Here is a 17661-nt window from a genome sequence, read left to right as displayed (position 1 = left end):
GAGATCTTCTGCTTCTGCCTCTGGAGTGCTGGGAATCAAAGGCGTGGGCCACCTCCAACCGGCTTGTTTTTGTTTTGTTTTGTTTTTCCGGATAGGGTCTTGGTGTGTTCTAGGCTGGTCTTGAACTCTCTATGTAGCCAAGGATGACTTGAACTTCTGGTCTTCCAGCCCTGATACCCTGGTATTATAGGCATGTGCCACTTTGCCTGTTTGATACAATGCTGTGGATCACGCCCGGGATTTTGTGCATGCTGGGCAAGCACTCTACCAATGAGCTACATTCCCAGCAAGCAGTGAGGAGTTGAAGGAGGTTTATCTAGCTCCTAGACCTCTGAACCCCAGCATTAAGGAGGAGACCTGAATTAAACTGAAAGGAACTGAAAGGGGATAGAACAAGAAGTTAGAACAGGGAGTGTCAGAGCCTTGTCCTCAGGCCTCTGCCAGCCAGGAAAGTCTTCCTGGAAACCTGGAGGTGTCGATGAAAGATCAACTACAGAAGGGAGCAAGGTCAGCAGGGTGTGGTGGTGTGCATCAGTCATCCCAGTACTTGAGAAACAGAAACAGAAGGATTGCTGTGTTGCTGCAAGTTGGAAGCCAGCCTAGTCTATATAGCAAGATCCTGTCTCAAAAAAAAAAAAAAAAAAAAAAAAAGGGCTGGCCATTCCAGGCAGGGGAAATGGCACCAACAAAGAGAGAGAAGGGAGTGGAAGGAAGCCAGGCAGGATTACACATACTTGTAATCCCTCAGCACTTGGGAGGCAGAGGCAGAAAGATCAGGATTTGAAGTCTAAGCTAGGCTACATGAAAACCTATCTCAAAAACAAAATGGCCTGGCATGGTGGTGCACGTCTTTAATTCCAGAATTTGGGAGGCAGAAGCAGGTGGATCTCTGAGTTGGAGGCTTGTCAGAGAACGTAGTGAGACCCTTGTCTTAAAAACCAACCAGCTGGGCGTTGGTGGTGCATGCCTTTAATCCCAGCACTCTGGAGGCAGAGGCAGGCAGGTCTCTGTGAGTTCAAGGCCAGCCTGGTCTACAGAGCAAGTTCCAGGACAGTTTCCAAAGCTACATAGAGAAACCCTGTCTTGAAAAAACAAAACAAAACAAAACAAAAAACCCAAAACCAACCAAACAAAAATCCAAAAGAGAGGGAAAGAGGACGGGGCAGAGAGCAAGCCACATTGAGTGACAGCTGCAGTTCTGTGTAGGAAGTCTGTCGTGGGGTAGCCATCAGGGAACACTGATTGGACACGGGTTTAAGCCAATAGTCTTTATTAGCTAGCTAGTGGCTACACTGGGATCCTGAACACCAGTGTAGTCCCAAGCCTTTCTTAGGGTGAGCTTTAAAGCACAAAAACTATGTCCGGTTAACAAGATCAGTTAGCCAGAAGCAGAGCTACAGAAGCCAACAAACAAGGTTAGTGCATTTAGAGACTTTCCCAGAACTACGGGCTTTGATGGATTGGGTCATTGCTCTTATTTATGGCAGGTGGTACTGTCTACATGCTGAGTTTTACAGCCAGAATGGTACTTGCATCATGGAGTCAGTTGTGTTAAGATCTAGGAGTTTACTAAGGTCTGGGGCTCTGTTACAAAGAATCCAGGCAGAGCTATCTGGCTAAAATACAGGTGAAGAGTTTGGTGCCCTGTCTTGTGGTTTTATTTTCATAGCAGGCCTATATTCATTTCCACTATATGTTTACTTCATCAGAAATTTTGGGCTATACTGCCAAGCCTTGGCGAACAGGTAGTGTTCAGTAAAGTGTGTGTTACGGAGCTAACTAGAAATTCATCAGGGTTAGGTAGAGGATACATTCAGATGAGGCAGGATTAGGTTATGGGGAAACATCTTGGATTTCAAGATAAGTTAGGCAATGGGAAGCCATTGCTGGTTTTTGAGCAATGGCAGAATGTGATGAAATGGGAATTTGACTTTACACTGGTTTCTTGATGTCTTCTTGGCCCAAGAGTGCCCCCTGGTGTCTTTCACTTGTATTGTTCCCTCGTTTTACCGAGTTGGTGTGTGGATTCAGGCTTGGAATTGCAGGATTTCAGTTACAGAAAGGCAGGCTTCCCGTGTCTGATTCCATTTTATCCTGAGTGATGGCAAAGCACTGTGGCAAAATGAGGTGACAGAGAAGTTTCCAGGTAAGGAGAGGGCGTGGCAGAACCCCCCTTATCTCTCTGTTCAAACACTTGAATCTTTGGAATGGAGTCCATTAGGGAGCAACTAAGCTGAGTGGGTGACCGAGAAGACAAAGTCCCTGAATTTGGGAAGTGTGGATTAATAATGATGTAGGCCAGTCTCTGAGCAGTTATAATAAAATGTGCCGGTCGCTGGGAAGCAAACACATGCGCGGAACAGCTGCTGCTGACAGCTGTGTCAAAGGCAGCTTCCTGGAAGAGTGCCACCTAGCCTCGTTCTGAGGGTCGAGCTGTGGGGCACCAGGTAATTGGATGTGGGATGTGCTGTGTGTAGAGGGTGGGGAGGCACGCTCTGTGCAAGGAACTATTGGCCCTCCGCATCCTGTGAGGGAGGAGGGAGGCAACTGAGGACGAGGCTGGATTACAGACGATTTGTAAATTGTGATAAATTATTAACAGCAGCAGGGTGTACACCATGGTTTTAAGGAAGGAAACAATCCCAAACTACTTTAAACCCATTAAATAAGTTCAGGTCCCAGAGGGCCAGAACCAAAGAAGATTTTGCTTTCCAAGACTCCATTTCCTTTCAAAGTCCCTTGTCTCCCTTAGATGGTGGAGACTGGAAATATCTATTTTTTCCCTAGGGAGGCAGTCTCTAACAACATATAGGGTGTGGCCTTATTTTAGCCGTTTGTCCCCTACTTGGGACTGAATTTTTCTTGGCAGTCTCTTCTGCTTCCCACATCCAAATAGAGGAGGATACAACCCTTGGCCAAGCCTTAAAGAACGGCATTACTCCTTGGAGGGGAGTACGGGGCATCTGTCAAAGAGTAAGTACACTCCAGTCATGGACAGAGTATAGATTTCTCTCTCTCCCTTCTCCCTCCACTTTTATTTCCCTTTCTTTTCTCCTCCTCTCCTCTTTTCTTCCTTCCTTGCCTTTTTTTCTTTCTGTGTTTTTGAGAAAGACTCTTTTTCTGTAGCCTATACTCACCTGGCACTTGCTATGGAATCCATGAAGATGCTTCTGGCCTGGTCTCCTAAATTCTAGGATTACAAACTTGAGCCACCATGCCTGACCTAGCATATAGTTTTCTATTACAGAGCTTGCTGTAGGGCTGAGAAGATGGTCCTAGTGGGTTAGGGCACTTGCTGTCAAGTCTGAACAGCTGAATTCAGTCTCTGGAACCCACATGATAGAAGGAGAGAAACAACTCCCAAAAGTTGTCCTATGGCAACATGTAAGGAGACAGAGACACAGGCCCATCTCAGTCAACTCACCGAGTGGACGGGGCAGCCTGTGTATGAGCACAGTGTTTGGACCAATCACAGCCATTTGTTTGGGCCATTCAGAGGCTTGCCTCTTAGCATGATGGAATCCCTCTGCTAAACCACCAGGGGAAGTCTTTCCCCCAGACTAAGGTGGAAATGGTCGCAGGGTCACCTAGAGTTCATCAAGGCTTGGTAAAGTGAAAATTCTGGCACCTTCAGGAGCTGTGTCAAAATCAGCTGCAATCTTTACATAGTTACCTCAAGGTGTAAGGAGTGTTCTGGACTGCTGATGCTGGCGTGGGATAGTCTGATCGGCTGCACAACTGACAGTCCTTTTGCTCAGGGGAGTCAGGGAGAGTCAGGGAGCTGCTAGTCACAAGTCTGATGTCTTTGCTTATTTACAGAAAAATGATACAAGTGGGAGTGTTCACAAAATAAACAGAAAGAATTTATTAACACTAATAGTGATTTTTAAAACAGATTTAGAGTTCACCATCTGCTCGGTGCCCCAGAGAGAGGTAAGTGTTCCGTATGTGTCAGTAGTAAATGTCAATATGAATTCATCAAGACCTATAGAATGTATGATACAATGGGGTTGGGTGAATGCATTAATCCAAATGTAAATTATGGGTCTCAGTTAATAATAATGAATATTAACATGTAAGCATAGACTCATTGGTTGATGGGGAAAAACAAACAGAACTTAAGAGTTTGTCTTGCTTTTTAAAATATTTAAAAAATGTCTTTATTGTTATTATTTTGAGACAGGGTCTCACTATGTAGCTCTGGTTGTCCTGGCACTCACTGTGTGCTTTACCTGCATATATGTGCGTGTACCAGCTACATGCCTGGTACCTGAAGAGGTCAGAAGAGGGTGTTGGATCCCTTGACACTGGAGTTATAGATGGTTGTGAGCATATAGGTGCCCTTTATTGTTTGAGACAAGGTGTTAAACTTCTCATGTAGTCAAGGATGACCTTGAACTCTGTGGTCTAATCTTTCCACCAGCCACCCAAGCCCTGCCACCACATGGGTGCCAAAATAACACACAGAGACTTATATTAGGTACAATGCTGCTGGCCAATGACTAGGATTTCTTACTTTCTAGCTCAGTCTTAATTATCAACCATAACTACTACTCTATATATTTATAAAGACTTATTTGATCGAGGACTCCGGCAGTACAAGGCGGGCTCCTCTCTTGTGGGGCTCACATGGTGACTGCTGAGAAGAGAGGAGGAGCAAGAGAGAGATTTCCTGCTTTTCTTTGCTTATATTCTGAGTCTACCTGCTATGTCACTTCCTGCCTTGATCACAAGACTTCTCTTTACTACATTTCCCAGAATCCTCCTTCTCTCCTAGTCCTGCCTAACTTGCTTCCCTATTGGCCAACAGTACTTTATTCATCAACCAATAAGACAAACATACACAGAAGGACGTCCCCCATCAGTCTCCAGCTTCCATCTCCTGAGTGCTGAGATTATAGGCAAGTGCCACTAAGCCAAGTTTAAGATTGGGAGCTGGTGGTGGTATTTCAAGACAGGGTTTCTTTGTGTAGTCCTGGCTGTCTTAGAAGTCCCTCTGTAGCCTCAAACAAGATTTTGTTTTGTTTTGTTTTGTTTTGTTTTGAGACAGGGTTTCTCTGTATAACACTCCTGGTTGCCCTGGAACTCACTTTGTAGACCAGGCTGGTCTCAAACTCACTGAGATCCACCTGCCTCTGCCTCCCAAGTGCTGGAATCAAAGGTGTGTGCCACCTCAGCCCTGCTAAGATTTTTTTTTTTTTTGAGGCTGAGCAAAATGGCTTAGTGAGTAGAGGCACCAACACCCTATCAGAAGTACTTACTTGGGAAGCTAAGACAGGAGGATTGCCTCAAGTGTGAAACCAGTCTGGGTTACAGAGTAAGACCCTGTCACAAGGATAAAATAAAGTAAAACATAAGTACTCAAAAATCAGCATTTCAACAATGTCTGAGGAACAGTTTGTGACATCAATACATACTTCTCTTAAAATTTGCATATAGTTCTAGGCAGAGTGAGGAACCAAACCACTAATCCCAACACTCAGGAGGCTAGGCCAGGAAGATCCATAGTACCAGGCCAGCCAGGGCTACAAAGTGAGACCCTCTCTTAAAAGGAAAATACTATCAAAAATCTGAAAGTACATTTTAAAAAGGAAAAAACACACATCTTCATTTTTGTGTTTACACATGTATGTGTATAACCCAGGCTGGCACCAAAATTTCTGCCTCAGGCTCCAGAGTGAGTTCTGAGAGCGGACAAGAAGGACAGGTGGGGACACTTTCATATTCTCTGAGGGCACATTCATACTTCCCATTGTAGAACAGCTTCTGCAGGAACACTTTGCAAATGGCTCAACAGGGACACCACCAATGATTTGCCTGTTAAGCCCTGAGCTACCCCCTAGACCAGATGAATGTGCTGTAGGAGGAATGCAAGCCTCAGCCCCTTGGGTGTGTGCAAACCCAGGTGCACAGGGAGATGCAGGATGAGAACTGTCAACACTTCCAACCTCAGAGACCAGCTGGCACCTGACCTGGAACGGGAAGACTAAACTGTGGGGAACTTTGTTCTCATGCCTGCTAACATTTGCTAGCTGGAGATGAGAGGGAAGGCAAATCGCTAGGATTTTTAAAAATTTAATTAATTAATTAATTTTATTTATTTATTTATTTATTTATTTATTGGTTTTTCAAGACAGGGTTTCTCTGTGCAGCTTTGGAGCCTATCCTGGCACTTGCTCTGGAGACCAGGCTGGCCTCAAACTCACAGAGATCTGCCTGCCTCTGCCTCCCAAGTGCTGGGATTAAAGGCGTGCGCCACCAATGCCCAGCTCTTTTATTTTATTTAAATAACATTTTCTCATTTATTTTACATAATGACCTCAGTTTCCCCTCCCCCCTCTCTTCCCGTCCCCTGCCCCCACCGAGGAATTTTTTTTTTTTTTTTTTTTTTTTTTTTTTTGAGACAGGGCCTTACTATTTAGCCCTGGCTGGCCTGGAACTTGCTATGAAGAAAGACCTGGCTTCAAATTGGGCTGGGGTGAAGGGCATCCTGATCATCTGGCTTGCTCTCTAGGATGTTAACCCTTTCTATTCAGATTTCTGGCTCTAGGAAAAAGTGCAGTTTAGAGAGTCATTTCCTGTCTGGGCTTATTGGCATTCTTGGTAGCTGGCAGTGACTTGTACCTCTGGAACCCCTAAGGAACAGCAGGAGCATCCAAGTGCTTCTCTTCCCCCCACAACCACAGACCTCGTGGCTTTTGTACACAGTAACTTCATGTTTCGAGGACATGGGTTCTGAGACCAGACACCAGGTAGAAGGACAGAGAACATGAGTTTATGGTGGTGTTCAGCTAATTCTCAGGCAGGCCAGGGAATTTGAAGCCAGCCACAAACTGCCTGCCTTGAAGGAAAGTGTTCAGCTTCCTCTTGATAGGCTTTGACATGACACATCTTAAACAGAGCTGTCACCTCCCTAGCATCCCTCCCTCTAATCTGTCACACTCCATCTGCTTCTCACCCAGAGGCCGGCCAGTCTGGTCTACAGAGAGAGTTCCAGGACAGCCCGGGCTACACAGAGAAACCCTGTCTCCAAAAACAGAAACAAAACAAGACATAGATGACCTTAGGCCCCATCCTAGCAACCTCTTTTGTGTTTGCAAAATTGGGCCCATCTTTAAAACAAGGCACACAAAGAAAGCCCACATTCTTCCCCAGGTGTAAGACTATTCAGCATGGATTTTCACCCATCATACTTTAAAAGCCCCCAAGGCTCTTTCTTGCCATTTTGAAAACGAGCGTTTTGAGATAGTTTACGTCATTTTCCTCAGACCCAGATTGGCATGCATACAGTGGGAGGCTGAGGCAGGAGGATTGCCTTGAGTTCAAGGGGAATACCACTTTCAAATTTTTTGTTTTTCAAAAAAAAAAAAAAAAAAAAGCCGAGCGTTGGTGGCACATGCCTTTAATCCCAGCACTTGGGAAGCAGAGGCAGGGGGATCTCTGTGAGTTCGAGACCAGCCTGGTCTACAAGAGAGAGTTCCGGGACAGCCTCCAAAGCCACAGAGAAACCCTGTCTTGAAAAATCCAAAAAAAAACAAAAAACAAAAAACAAAAACCCAACAAATGTTTTGTTTTTCTTTTGTTTTTTTGACACAGGATATTATGTATCCCAGGCTGCCCTAGAATCCCTGGTCCTCTCCCTCTTCTTCCCATGTGCTTAGATTAGAGGTATGCACCAGCACTCCCAGCTTTCTCCCTGCTTTTCAGGGGATAAAGAAATTGTAGAGGAGCTGGGCGGTGGTGGTGCATGCCTTTAGTCCCAGTGCTAGGGAGGAAGAGACAGGCGGATCTCTGTGAGTTCGAGACCAGCCTGGTCTACAAGAGCTAGTCCGAGGACAGCCTCCAAAGCCACAGAGAAACCTTGTCTGGAAAAACAAAACAACAACAAAAAAGAAGTTGTAGAGGGGCCGATGAGATGGTGCAGCAGTTAAGAGTACTGGCTCCTCTTCCAGAGAACCCAAAATTCAATTCCCTGAACCCACACAGGGATGCTCATAGCCAATTGTAACTCCAGTCTCGTGGGATCTGATGCCCTCTTCTGGTTCCCTTGGGAACTGCATGCATGTGGTACAAAGACATAATGCAGGGAAACACATAAAACGTAAAAAAAAAAAAAAAAAAAAAAAGTTTTAAAGAGATAGTAGGACCTCCAGTTCCAGCAGTAGGAATACTTCTCTGGGCCAGGACCCTGTTATTTCCAGAACAAATGTTAAGGTTAATGGTTCTGCCTGATTGACAGAGGAATTAGCATATATCCAAACAATTTTTTGTTTTAGTATTATAAACTTGTTTATTTATCAAAAAACTTCAAGAGTCTAGAGAGATGACTCAGTGGTTAAGAGCATTTGCTGCTTTTGAAAAAGACCTGGGTTCAGTTCTTAGCACCCACATGGTAGCTGTGATGTAACTAACAACTGTCTGTAACTCCAGTCCCAGAGAATCAAATCTGTCTCTCCTGGCTTCTCTGGGCGCCAGGCATGTACATGGTGCACACACATACATTCAGACAAAGGACCTACGCACATAAATAAATAAATCTTTAGAAAACTCATGAGAATGCAGATGACCTGATTTAGGACAGTTTTTAGTTGTATACATTTAATGTGTATATGTGTTTTGCCTTCATGTATGTCTGGGCACTGCATGTGTGCTATATCCTTTGGGGGTCAGAGGAGAATGTAGAATCCCTAGAACTGGAGTTACCCAAAGGCTGTGAGCTACCAAGTGGGGGCTGGGAATAGAACCAGCCTCCTGGCAGAGCAGCCAGTGTTCTTAACCACTGAGCCATCTCACCAGCCCTACATGACCCAACTTTATGATACACTGAAACAGGTCATTGGTGTGAACTTTTCTGTGAATAGCTGCTATTGACTTTGTTCCAACCCTTCTGTTTTGGCCATGTTGTTCTGCTGCCCAGCGCCCAATATCCTCTTCACACTCCTCCATCACAAAAGTCACAAAGGGATGGAAGCCTGCACTATTCCATGGACATGTCCGCCATCGCAACTTTCTTTTTAAAATTGTTTATTTTATTGGTATTTTTGCTTGCATGTATAGCTATGTGAGAGTGTTGGAATCTCCTGGAACTAGAGTTACGGATAGTTTTGAGCTGTCATATAGGTCCTGGGACTTGATCCCAGGCCCTCTGAAAGAGCAGCCAGTGCTCTTAACCTCTGAGCCACCTCTCTAGTTCTCATCTATAACTTCTTCTGCATGAATCCAACTTGGGAGAGTGGGCCTTGCTCATGACAGCTCCTCAGTGGGCTGAGTGCAGCTGTGAAGGGACAGGTGACCTCATTCTCTCCTGAGTCTTTTACATTGTTGTGTGTGTGTGTGTGTGTGTGTGTGTGTGTGTGTGTGTGTGTTTGTGTGTGTGTGTGTTTGTATGCCCTCTAAACTGTGCATGCTACTGGAGTGGAGAGGACAGGAGTGACCAGCGAGCCCTCAGGGAATGCACCTCTTTCTTTCGTTTTCTACACTTGAGACCCCAAATGTCACCAACACTTACCGGGCTTTAACTCAGGAGGAATGATGACAGACTCAGGAAGTTGGTTTTGAGTATATATTTTACTTCACACTCATATCAGAGCAATACACCCAAGTAGAAGCAAAGTCCTAGGGGCCATAGCCACTAGGCTCACAACTGGGGTACCTGTCTGGCTCTTGGGATTCCTCTGGATTCAAGCAGCGAGTCACCCAGGTCTTGATGTCTGGGTCGGGTGGCTCTCGGCTTCTCAGGCTGGGGAGAGTTCCATGCAGGGCGTGTCCTTCAGATCATCATGATGGGCTCTGCTTCTCAGGCCTGAGCTGGTCCTTAAATACCTTGCTTATCACCCTCTGCCACACATACACCCTCTCTTTCATTCTTATCTCTATGTTCCCTTTCCTAATCTTCCAGCCAGGCTTCTGCCCGGCTGGTTACAAGCTCCTTACACCAGGCTAGCCTCAAACACATGTTGATTCTTCTGCCTCAGTTTTCCGAGTGCTGGCTGGGATTGCAGGTATGACCCAACAAGCTTGGTTCAGAATCTACCTTTTCATATAGATCCCACCCCACACCCAGTGCAGGTGATTGAATTGGGGCCTTGTAAATGCCAGGCAAGTGCTCTACCACTGAGCTATCCCCAGTGTTTTGACTTTGAGACCCTTTAAATAATTTCCTTATGTTTGAGAGAGAGAGAGAGAGAGAGAGAGAGAGAGAGAGAGAGAGAGAGAGAGCACACACACTGCTAGGGAAGAACCTAAGGCTTTGCCCATGCCTTGTTCTACCACAGAGTTACACCCTAACCTTAATTTGCATAATTTAAAAATAAAATTAAATAAATTAAGAAGAAAACCTTCAACTCTAAAAAAATTTGGCAAGTAACCTATATCTTTTTTGTTCATTTGTGTTTGTTTTTTTGAGATAGGGTTTCTTTGTGTAGTTTTGACTGTCCTGGAACTCACTCTGTAGACCAGGCTGGGCTTGAACTCACAGAGATCCAGCTGCCTCTGCCTCTGAAGTGCTGAGATTAAAGGGATGGTTCACCGCTACCACCACTACCAGATCAACCTATATCTTAATGAATGTTTGTGGAGGAGGTGAAGGAGCACACAGAACAGCCTCCTGAATTAGACACTCTTGGTCTCATCTAGTCCCTTAACCCCCAGCCACATACTCCCTGTAACCTCTGAGAAAGCCTGGTTCTTGTCCTGCTGGGCTTTCTCTTACCAAGCAGAAGAAAATCTGATTTCCACCAGTGTAGATACTCGTGGCTGCTAGAGTAACTCTGGAGGGCTTCAGTTCTACCATAGCATTTTATCAATTCTGCAAGGACAGCGCCTCTAGGCATTCATTTTTCTTCATACTGAAAAGCAACTTAAATTTCCTCCACCAAGTTAGCTGAGTCTTTGTCATTGTCCAGAGATGGGATTCTTGGGTCAAGGGCTGTGACTCATTAAAAGTCACAGCTGGGCAGTGGTGGCCCAAACCTTTCAGAAACAGAAACCCAAACCCAAACCACTTTCAGAGATCTGATTCCCAGCATTCATGGGCTCTCTGTCAGTTTGAGGCCAGTTTGGTCTACAGAGTGAGTTCAAGGATAGCTAAGGCTGTTAGCTTAAGTGAAGAAACCACATCTCAAAAAACCAAAACCAACCAAACAAACAAAAAACCCAAACAAACAAACAAAAAACCCCAAATTGGCAGGCAAAGAGAAGGGTCTGTTCCCAGGCAAACAGGACCTGCTTCAGTGACTCTGCCAGCACTGACAAGGCTTTCCTTGCTTCTTACTTTGGAAAGCTGGCTGCTTTGTTGTATTATTATTTTTTAAATTACATTTATTTCTCTATTTGGTGTGGGGTGGTGTGGTGCCATAGTTCGTGCACAAAAGTCAGAGGACAACTTTTGGGAGAGCCAGCCAGATCCTTCCTTCTATGTGGGTCTCAGGGACTGGAGTCATTAGACTTAGCAGCAGGCACCTTTCCCCACGGAGCCATGTGATAGGCCATAACTGGCTGTTTAATTGCAACCACAGCAGCTGTGACATGTTTGCTAGGTTTGATTATGGGCACAGAATGTAAAGCTCTAGTGTGAGCTCCAGGAACCATACCTGTCTAACTCTGCAGGCTGAAGGCACAGATTTAAAAAAAAAAAAAAAAAAAAAAAAAAAAAAAAAAAAAAAAAAAAAAAAGCAGCATGATAGGCCTGGGGAGATGGCCCAGAGAACTTACTGTGTGTGCCAGCTTGGCATAGAAAGCTTGGTGTGGCTGAATATGCTGTAATTAGAGTACCCAGTGACTGGAGATAGATCCCTGGAACTCACTCACTGACTGGAAACCCAGTCAAAACTGGACAAAGTAAGGTGGAAAGCATCACAAGACACCCAGCATCCTCCTCTGGCCTCCGAATGTATGCCCATGCATATATCTGTGGAATAGGGTCTCTCTTTCCACTGGGAGTTGGGCTCAGGTCGCCCAGCAGGCTTTCACATAGCAAGTGCTTTTTCCAGTGTGGGTGATGGCGAAGAGAAACCACTGACTTAGATTGCTCCCTGAACAGATAGATTTTATTCGGGATCAAACTGCCAAGACCATCTCTGAGTGTGTGGTAGAGAGGGCAGAGAGATGCTCAAAATGGTGGAAAGCAAGGCTGTCTGGATTGATCTGAAGGAGAACTAGGTGCCCTTAGCAGAGGGAGTTGATCTTAGGGAGATTAAGAGAACTTCCTGGTGAACAGAAACCACTTTCAGAGATCTGATTTTCAGCCAGGCAGTGGTGGTGCATGCCTTTAATCCATCCTAGAGACAAGCTGATCTCTGTGTTCAAGGCCAGTGTGGTCTACAAAGAGAGTTCCAGGACAGCCAGAGCTACACAGAGAGAGACCCTGTCTAGAGATTTCCTTCCCTCCCTCCCTCTCTCTCTCTCTTTCTCCCCGAACCCCTCCCCCACCCCAGACAGGGTTTCTCTGTGTAACAGTCCTGGAACTCATTTTGTAGGCCAGGCTGGCCTTGAACTCACAGAGATCCTCCTGCCTCTGCATCCCAAGTGCTGGGATTAATGGCATGTACCAAGAGAGAGTTTTCTAATAAACAGAAACCTTTTTAAAAAGATTTTATTTATTTATTATATATACAACATTATGCTTCCATGTAAATCTGCACATCAGAAGAGGGCACCAGATCTCATAACGGATGTTTGTGAGCCACCATGTGGTTGCTGGGAATTGAACTCAGGTCCTTTGGAAGAGCAGTTGGTGCTCTTAACCTCTGAGCCATCTCTTCAGCCCCAAACAGAAACCTTTTGGCTTGTTCCGGAAGTAACAATCCTTCTGTTAACTCACCCAGAGTCGTTCTGTTTAGGATAGTGGTTCTCAACCTGTGGGGCTCACTCCTTTTGGGATCACATATCAGATATCCTGCACATCAGATATTATGATTCATAATAGTAGTAAAATTACAGTTATGAAGTAGCAATGAAAGAATTTTATGGTTGGGGGTCACCACAACATGAGGAACTGTATTAAAGGGTCACAGCATTAGGAAGGTTGAGAACCACTAGTTTAGGACCATGTCACCAGCACTGCTGGTGAGATTTTGGACTTGACAACTTGCTCAGCCATCTCTCTGGTCTCTCTCTCTCTCTCTCTCTCTCTCTCTCTCTGACAACTTGCTCAGCCATCTCTCTGCTCTCTCTCTCTCTCTCTGACAACTTGCTCAGCCATCTCTCTGGTCTCTCTGGTCTCTCTGGTCTCTCTCTCTCTCTCTCTCTCTCTCTCTCTCTCTCTCTCTCTCTCTCTTCTCTCCTCTCTCCCTCCCTCCCTTTCTTCTTTTCCTTTCTTTTTTTAAAATCAGAGTCTCTGTAGCTCTGGCCCTGAAACTTGACACACAGACCAGGCTGACTTCCAATTCACAGATCTGCCTGCCTCTGCCTCCCGGATGCTGATTAAGGGTATGAACTAACTAGCTGGGCTTTGTTATTTATTTGTTTTTAAAGACAGGATTTCACGTAGGCAAGACTGACTTGAAACCCACTCTGTCTCGGACCTTCCCGTCTGCACCTCTCAAGTGCCCCACAAAGCCGAGTTTATGGAATGCTGGGGTTTGTGCACAGGACTTCAGGCATGCTAGGTGAGCATTCACTGACTATGCTACATCTCCTTCACGGCTAGTGCCCGGAGAAAATGAAAAGCTTACGTAGTGTTCAGGGTCCGGTCTGGGCTGGCAACAGAGAGTTTGCATTCAAAACAAGTAGGGAATTAAACAGTGGTGACCAGGGGAAAGGTTAAGTGTCCTTGTTTACTTTCTGCTGCCGTGATAAAACACTCTAACCAAAAGGAACTTGGAGAGGAAAAGGTTTATCTTGCACTGCCAAGTCACAGTCTATATAGCTTCGAGGGAAGTAGGGACAAAAAGTCACGGCAGGAGCCTTAAGGCAGTCAGGCTTGCTGTCCCACACATTACCTGCAAGCTGGAACTCACTCAGAGGAAGAAGAGCAGGCACCATGGAGGTGATGCTTGCTCCCTGGTTCAGTCACTGGTCCGTTCTCAGCCAGCTTTCTTATACAGTCCAGGACAGCCACCCCCACCACCGCCAACGGTGCCGCCCACAGTGGGCTGGGTCCTCCAATATCAATCCATAAGACGCGTTTACACACCGAGCCGATCTAGGCAATTCCTTAAATTGAGGTTTCTCTCAGATGATTCCAGGGCTGTGCCAAATTGACAATTAAGGCTAAGAAGGACGATAGTTACCCGAGAGACCTCCGAGTGGATAGAAAACACCAGGGCTCTTGATGTACGGGGCACACATGGCCTACAAGCTAAAATGGGGCCCGAGGTAGGAAGCAGAGCTCTTTCGGTCTGTAGCTCCTTTCTTTTCTCAATGACAACAAACCGTCTCCTCAGGATGCTGCAAAAATCTGCCGAGGAGTGTGGGAGAGCAGTTTGGGAGCCTCCTGTAACAATCCTTTTCTCCTTGTGAATAGTTTGAGACCAGACGGTGTCTTAAAAAAGAGTTGTTTTCAAAGCATGGTAGTTGCTTAGCCAACGACGAATGAGAAGGCGAAGCCGCGGTCCCAGCGGGACACGGAGGCGGTACTATCCCAGAGTCCGGCCCAGCGCTTCCAGAGCGCATGCTCCAGGACCCGGAGTGGGTTTGCGGTGATGACTCTCAAAGGCGGCCTCATCCAGGTCTGCCTATGGCTCTTTAAGAGGCGGGAGGGGGAGGGTACACCGACGTGCGAACGGACCAATCACTGCTTCAAAGAGGCGGGGCTTTGCACATATTTTTTCCACCCCTCTTATTGGAAACTATGTCCTCTGGGCGCCGTTCGAAAAGACCAATGGTTTTTCGACATTTCTGCCATTGTCCCTCACCGATTGGCCATAGGCCATCGCCCCGCCTTCCCTCCTGCCCCTCCCCTTTGCACACAAGATGGCGGCGCCCAGTGGAGTCGAGGCCGCGCTTGGGGTTTGCCGGGGCTGACTCCCTGTCCCTCTCTCCCTTTGGGTGCCAGTCGCCGCGAGCGGGAGGACAGGGGCCGGGCGGGGACAGGGACACCTGCGTGGCTGGACCGCGAGCTCGCGCCCAGCCTGCGCCGCCCCCACCCGGCCCCGGCCCGGCCCTTTCCGATCCCGTCCCATCCTTCCCGGTCTCCTCCCGGTCTGACCCGTTGTCTGGCCTTGTGTGCCGCTCCCAGCTTCCAAAGCTGAAGAATTCCCTCCAGGCCCGGCTCACTGTCACTTTAGAGATGTTCCGCCTCCTCGCTCCCAAACAGCCCACCTTCCAAACCGCGACTCCTTCCCCTCTACCAAGAGTCTTCCCTCCAACCCACTTGAGACCTTGGGTCTCCCTTGGTTAGGCTTTCACATCCCTTCCAGATTAACCCCCGACTCTCCAAATACTGGCAACCTTGACACCGCCTTCCCTGAGAAGCCAGCCTTCCTTTTGTCCTGAACTCCACAGCCCTATCATGGAGGCTGTGTTCCTGGTGGTCAACGGGGTGGGCCTGGTGCTGGACTTGCTGACCTTGGTGTTGGATCTCAACTTCCTGCTCGTGTCTTCCCTCCTGGCTACCTTGGCCTGGCTTTTGGCTTTCATCTACAACCTGCCACACACGGTACTGACTAGTCTTCTGCACTTGGGTCGAGGAGTTCTGTTTTCTTTGCTGGCCTTGGTTGAAGCATTGGTCCGATTTACCTTTGGGGGATTGCAGGCCATGTGTACCTTTCTTTATAGCTGCTACTCTGGCTTGGAGAGCTTAAAGCTACTAGGGCACTTGGCCTCTCATGGAGCTCTGAGGAGCCGGGAACTACTGAACAGGGGCATCCTGAACATAGCCTCCAATGGCCATGCTTTGCTGCGCCAAGCCTGTGACATCTGTGCCATCGCCATGAGCCTGGTGGCCTATGTGATCAACAGTCTGGTCAACATCTGCCTCATTGGCACTCAGAACCTCTTCTCCCTGGTGCTGGCCCTGTGGGATGCCGTGGTGGGACCTCTGTGGAGGATGACTGACGTGCTGGCTGCTTTCCTTGCTCACATCTCCAGCAGTGCAGTGGCCATGGCCATTCTCCTGTGGACCCCCTGCCAACTAGTACTTGAGCTGTTGGCCTCAGCTGTCCGCCTCCTGGCCAGCTTTATTCTTTTCCACCTCACTGGTTTGGTGTTGTTGGCTTGTGTGCTGGCAGTGACTTTGACTGTGTTGCACCCGGACTTTACCTGGAGGCTGGCCGCCCGAGCACTCAGTCAGCTCCATGCCCGGCCATCCTACCACCGACTTCGAGAGGATGTTGTACGGGTATCTCGTCTTGCACTGGGTCTGGAGGCCTGGCGCAGACTTTGGAGCCGAAGCCTACAGCTAGCCAGCTGGCCCAATCGGGGAGGAGCACCAGGGGCTCCTCAAGGTGGCCCCAGGAGGGTGTTCTCAGCCAGGATCCAGGGACAAGGGACTCTTCCTGAAGCAGAAGCAGGGGATGCTAGGCCCGCCAGAGCAGCCCCTACTAGAGGCCGAGAGAGACTCAATGAGGATGAGCCTACAGCTGGGCAAGACCCATGGAAGCTGCTGAAGGAGCAGGAGGAGAGGAAGAAGTGTGTTATTTGTCAGGACCAGAGCAAGACTGTCCTGCTTCTGCCCTGCCGGCACCTCTGCCTATGCCAGGCCTGCACCGAGATCCTCATGCGCCACCCTGTCTACCACCGCAACTGCCCCCTCTGCCGCCGAGGCATCCTGCAGACCCTCAATGTCTACCTCTGATAACTCCCTCCCTGCCTGCCCACTCTCTGTGCTCCACACACTGGGAAAGCATCAACATTTTGCCTCTGGGTTTGGACCTGCGTCTTCTTTGCCCTAACATGACGGCGACTCTGTCAAGCCTCAAGCCATATATCCAGGACATGCAGCTGGAATATTCTGGAAGACTCCAATCTGGGTGGGGCAGGGTAAGAGTTTCTCTGAACCCTGTATGTTAAGGGTGGTGAGTATGTCACTATGCAAGGGCCCTGAGACTATGGTGGGCTCTTCCTCAGTCTGCCCAGGGCCCATCCAGATTCATTGCTTCTGGCTTTTCTGTTGGGGGTCCTTTCTCCCTAGGCCACACCACATCCGTGTCATGTGAGGATTTTGGCGACTCATGGGCCTTGGAGTGATCTTAATTTTTCTATGTTTTGGTTTTTCTTATTTTGGAATGATCTTGAATCTTTATGCTCAGCCAGAGCCTCTGCCCTGGTGGGTCTGGGAGTAGAATCCCGTAGGTGCCCTTAGAGCCACTTCTGCCTGTCATTGTCTTTTAAAGACTCCCAACTTGACCCAGAACCTGGGGTCAGGCGTTTATCCCTGGGCACAGGAGTGCAGCTAAACCTGGCTTTGGGACCATTTACTCTCAGGCACCCCAGTTCCAGGAGGAGCCTCAGAAGGAATAACTAGATTTCTGCTCATTCCTCTCACGCCCCACTCGGCATAGAACATGTCATTCCTCCTGGTCTCTCTCTCTGGCATTGGGGAGGGCATTCTGCACATTTCACTAGGGTCCAAACAAGGGGCTAGGCCTCGGGGCTTGCAGCTCCGTTAGGTCTGTCCGCACAGTTTCTATGAATAAAGTTCTGTTGACAGCTCTAACAGTGTGGTCCTTGCAAGTGCCAGCAGGTGGTCAGCCAGTGTAGCCTCTGGTCTCTCAGACTGGC

At 47.6% G+C, this 17661-nt stretch overlaps 1 protein-coding gene across 1 annotated transcript; it reads left to right on the top strand.

Annotated features, from left to right (window-relative positions):
* The first annotated feature begins 14930 nt into the window (after positions 1-14930).
* Rnf26 (ring finger protein 26) lies at positions 14931-17596 on the top strand. The gene has a single exon (XM_027411906.2). The coding sequence runs from the start codon at positions 15452-15454 to the stop codon at positions 16733-16735; it is 1284 nt and encodes a 427-aa protein (XP_027267707.1). The 5' UTR covers positions 14931-15451; the 3' UTR covers positions 16736-17596.
* Positions 17597-17661: the final 65 nt, after the last annotated feature.

This window comes from Cricetulus griseus, chromosome 4 (assembly GCF_003668045.3).
Source record: "Cricetulus griseus strain 17A/GY chromosome 4, alternate assembly CriGri-PICRH-1.0, whole genome shotgun sequence".
Taxonomy (NCBI): Eukaryota; Metazoa; Chordata; class Mammalia; order Rodentia; family Cricetidae; genus Cricetulus; species Cricetulus griseus.
The sequence above is the reverse complement of the archived record's forward strand: the minus strand, read 5'-3'. Positions and strand labels throughout refer to the sequence as shown.

What these genes read in the sequence shown, in the direction of transcription:
- Rnf26 (XM_027411906.2), top strand. Translation starts at nt 15,452, where the DNA reads ATGGAGGCTGTGTTCCTGGTGGTCAACGGGGTGGGCCTGGTGCTGGAC.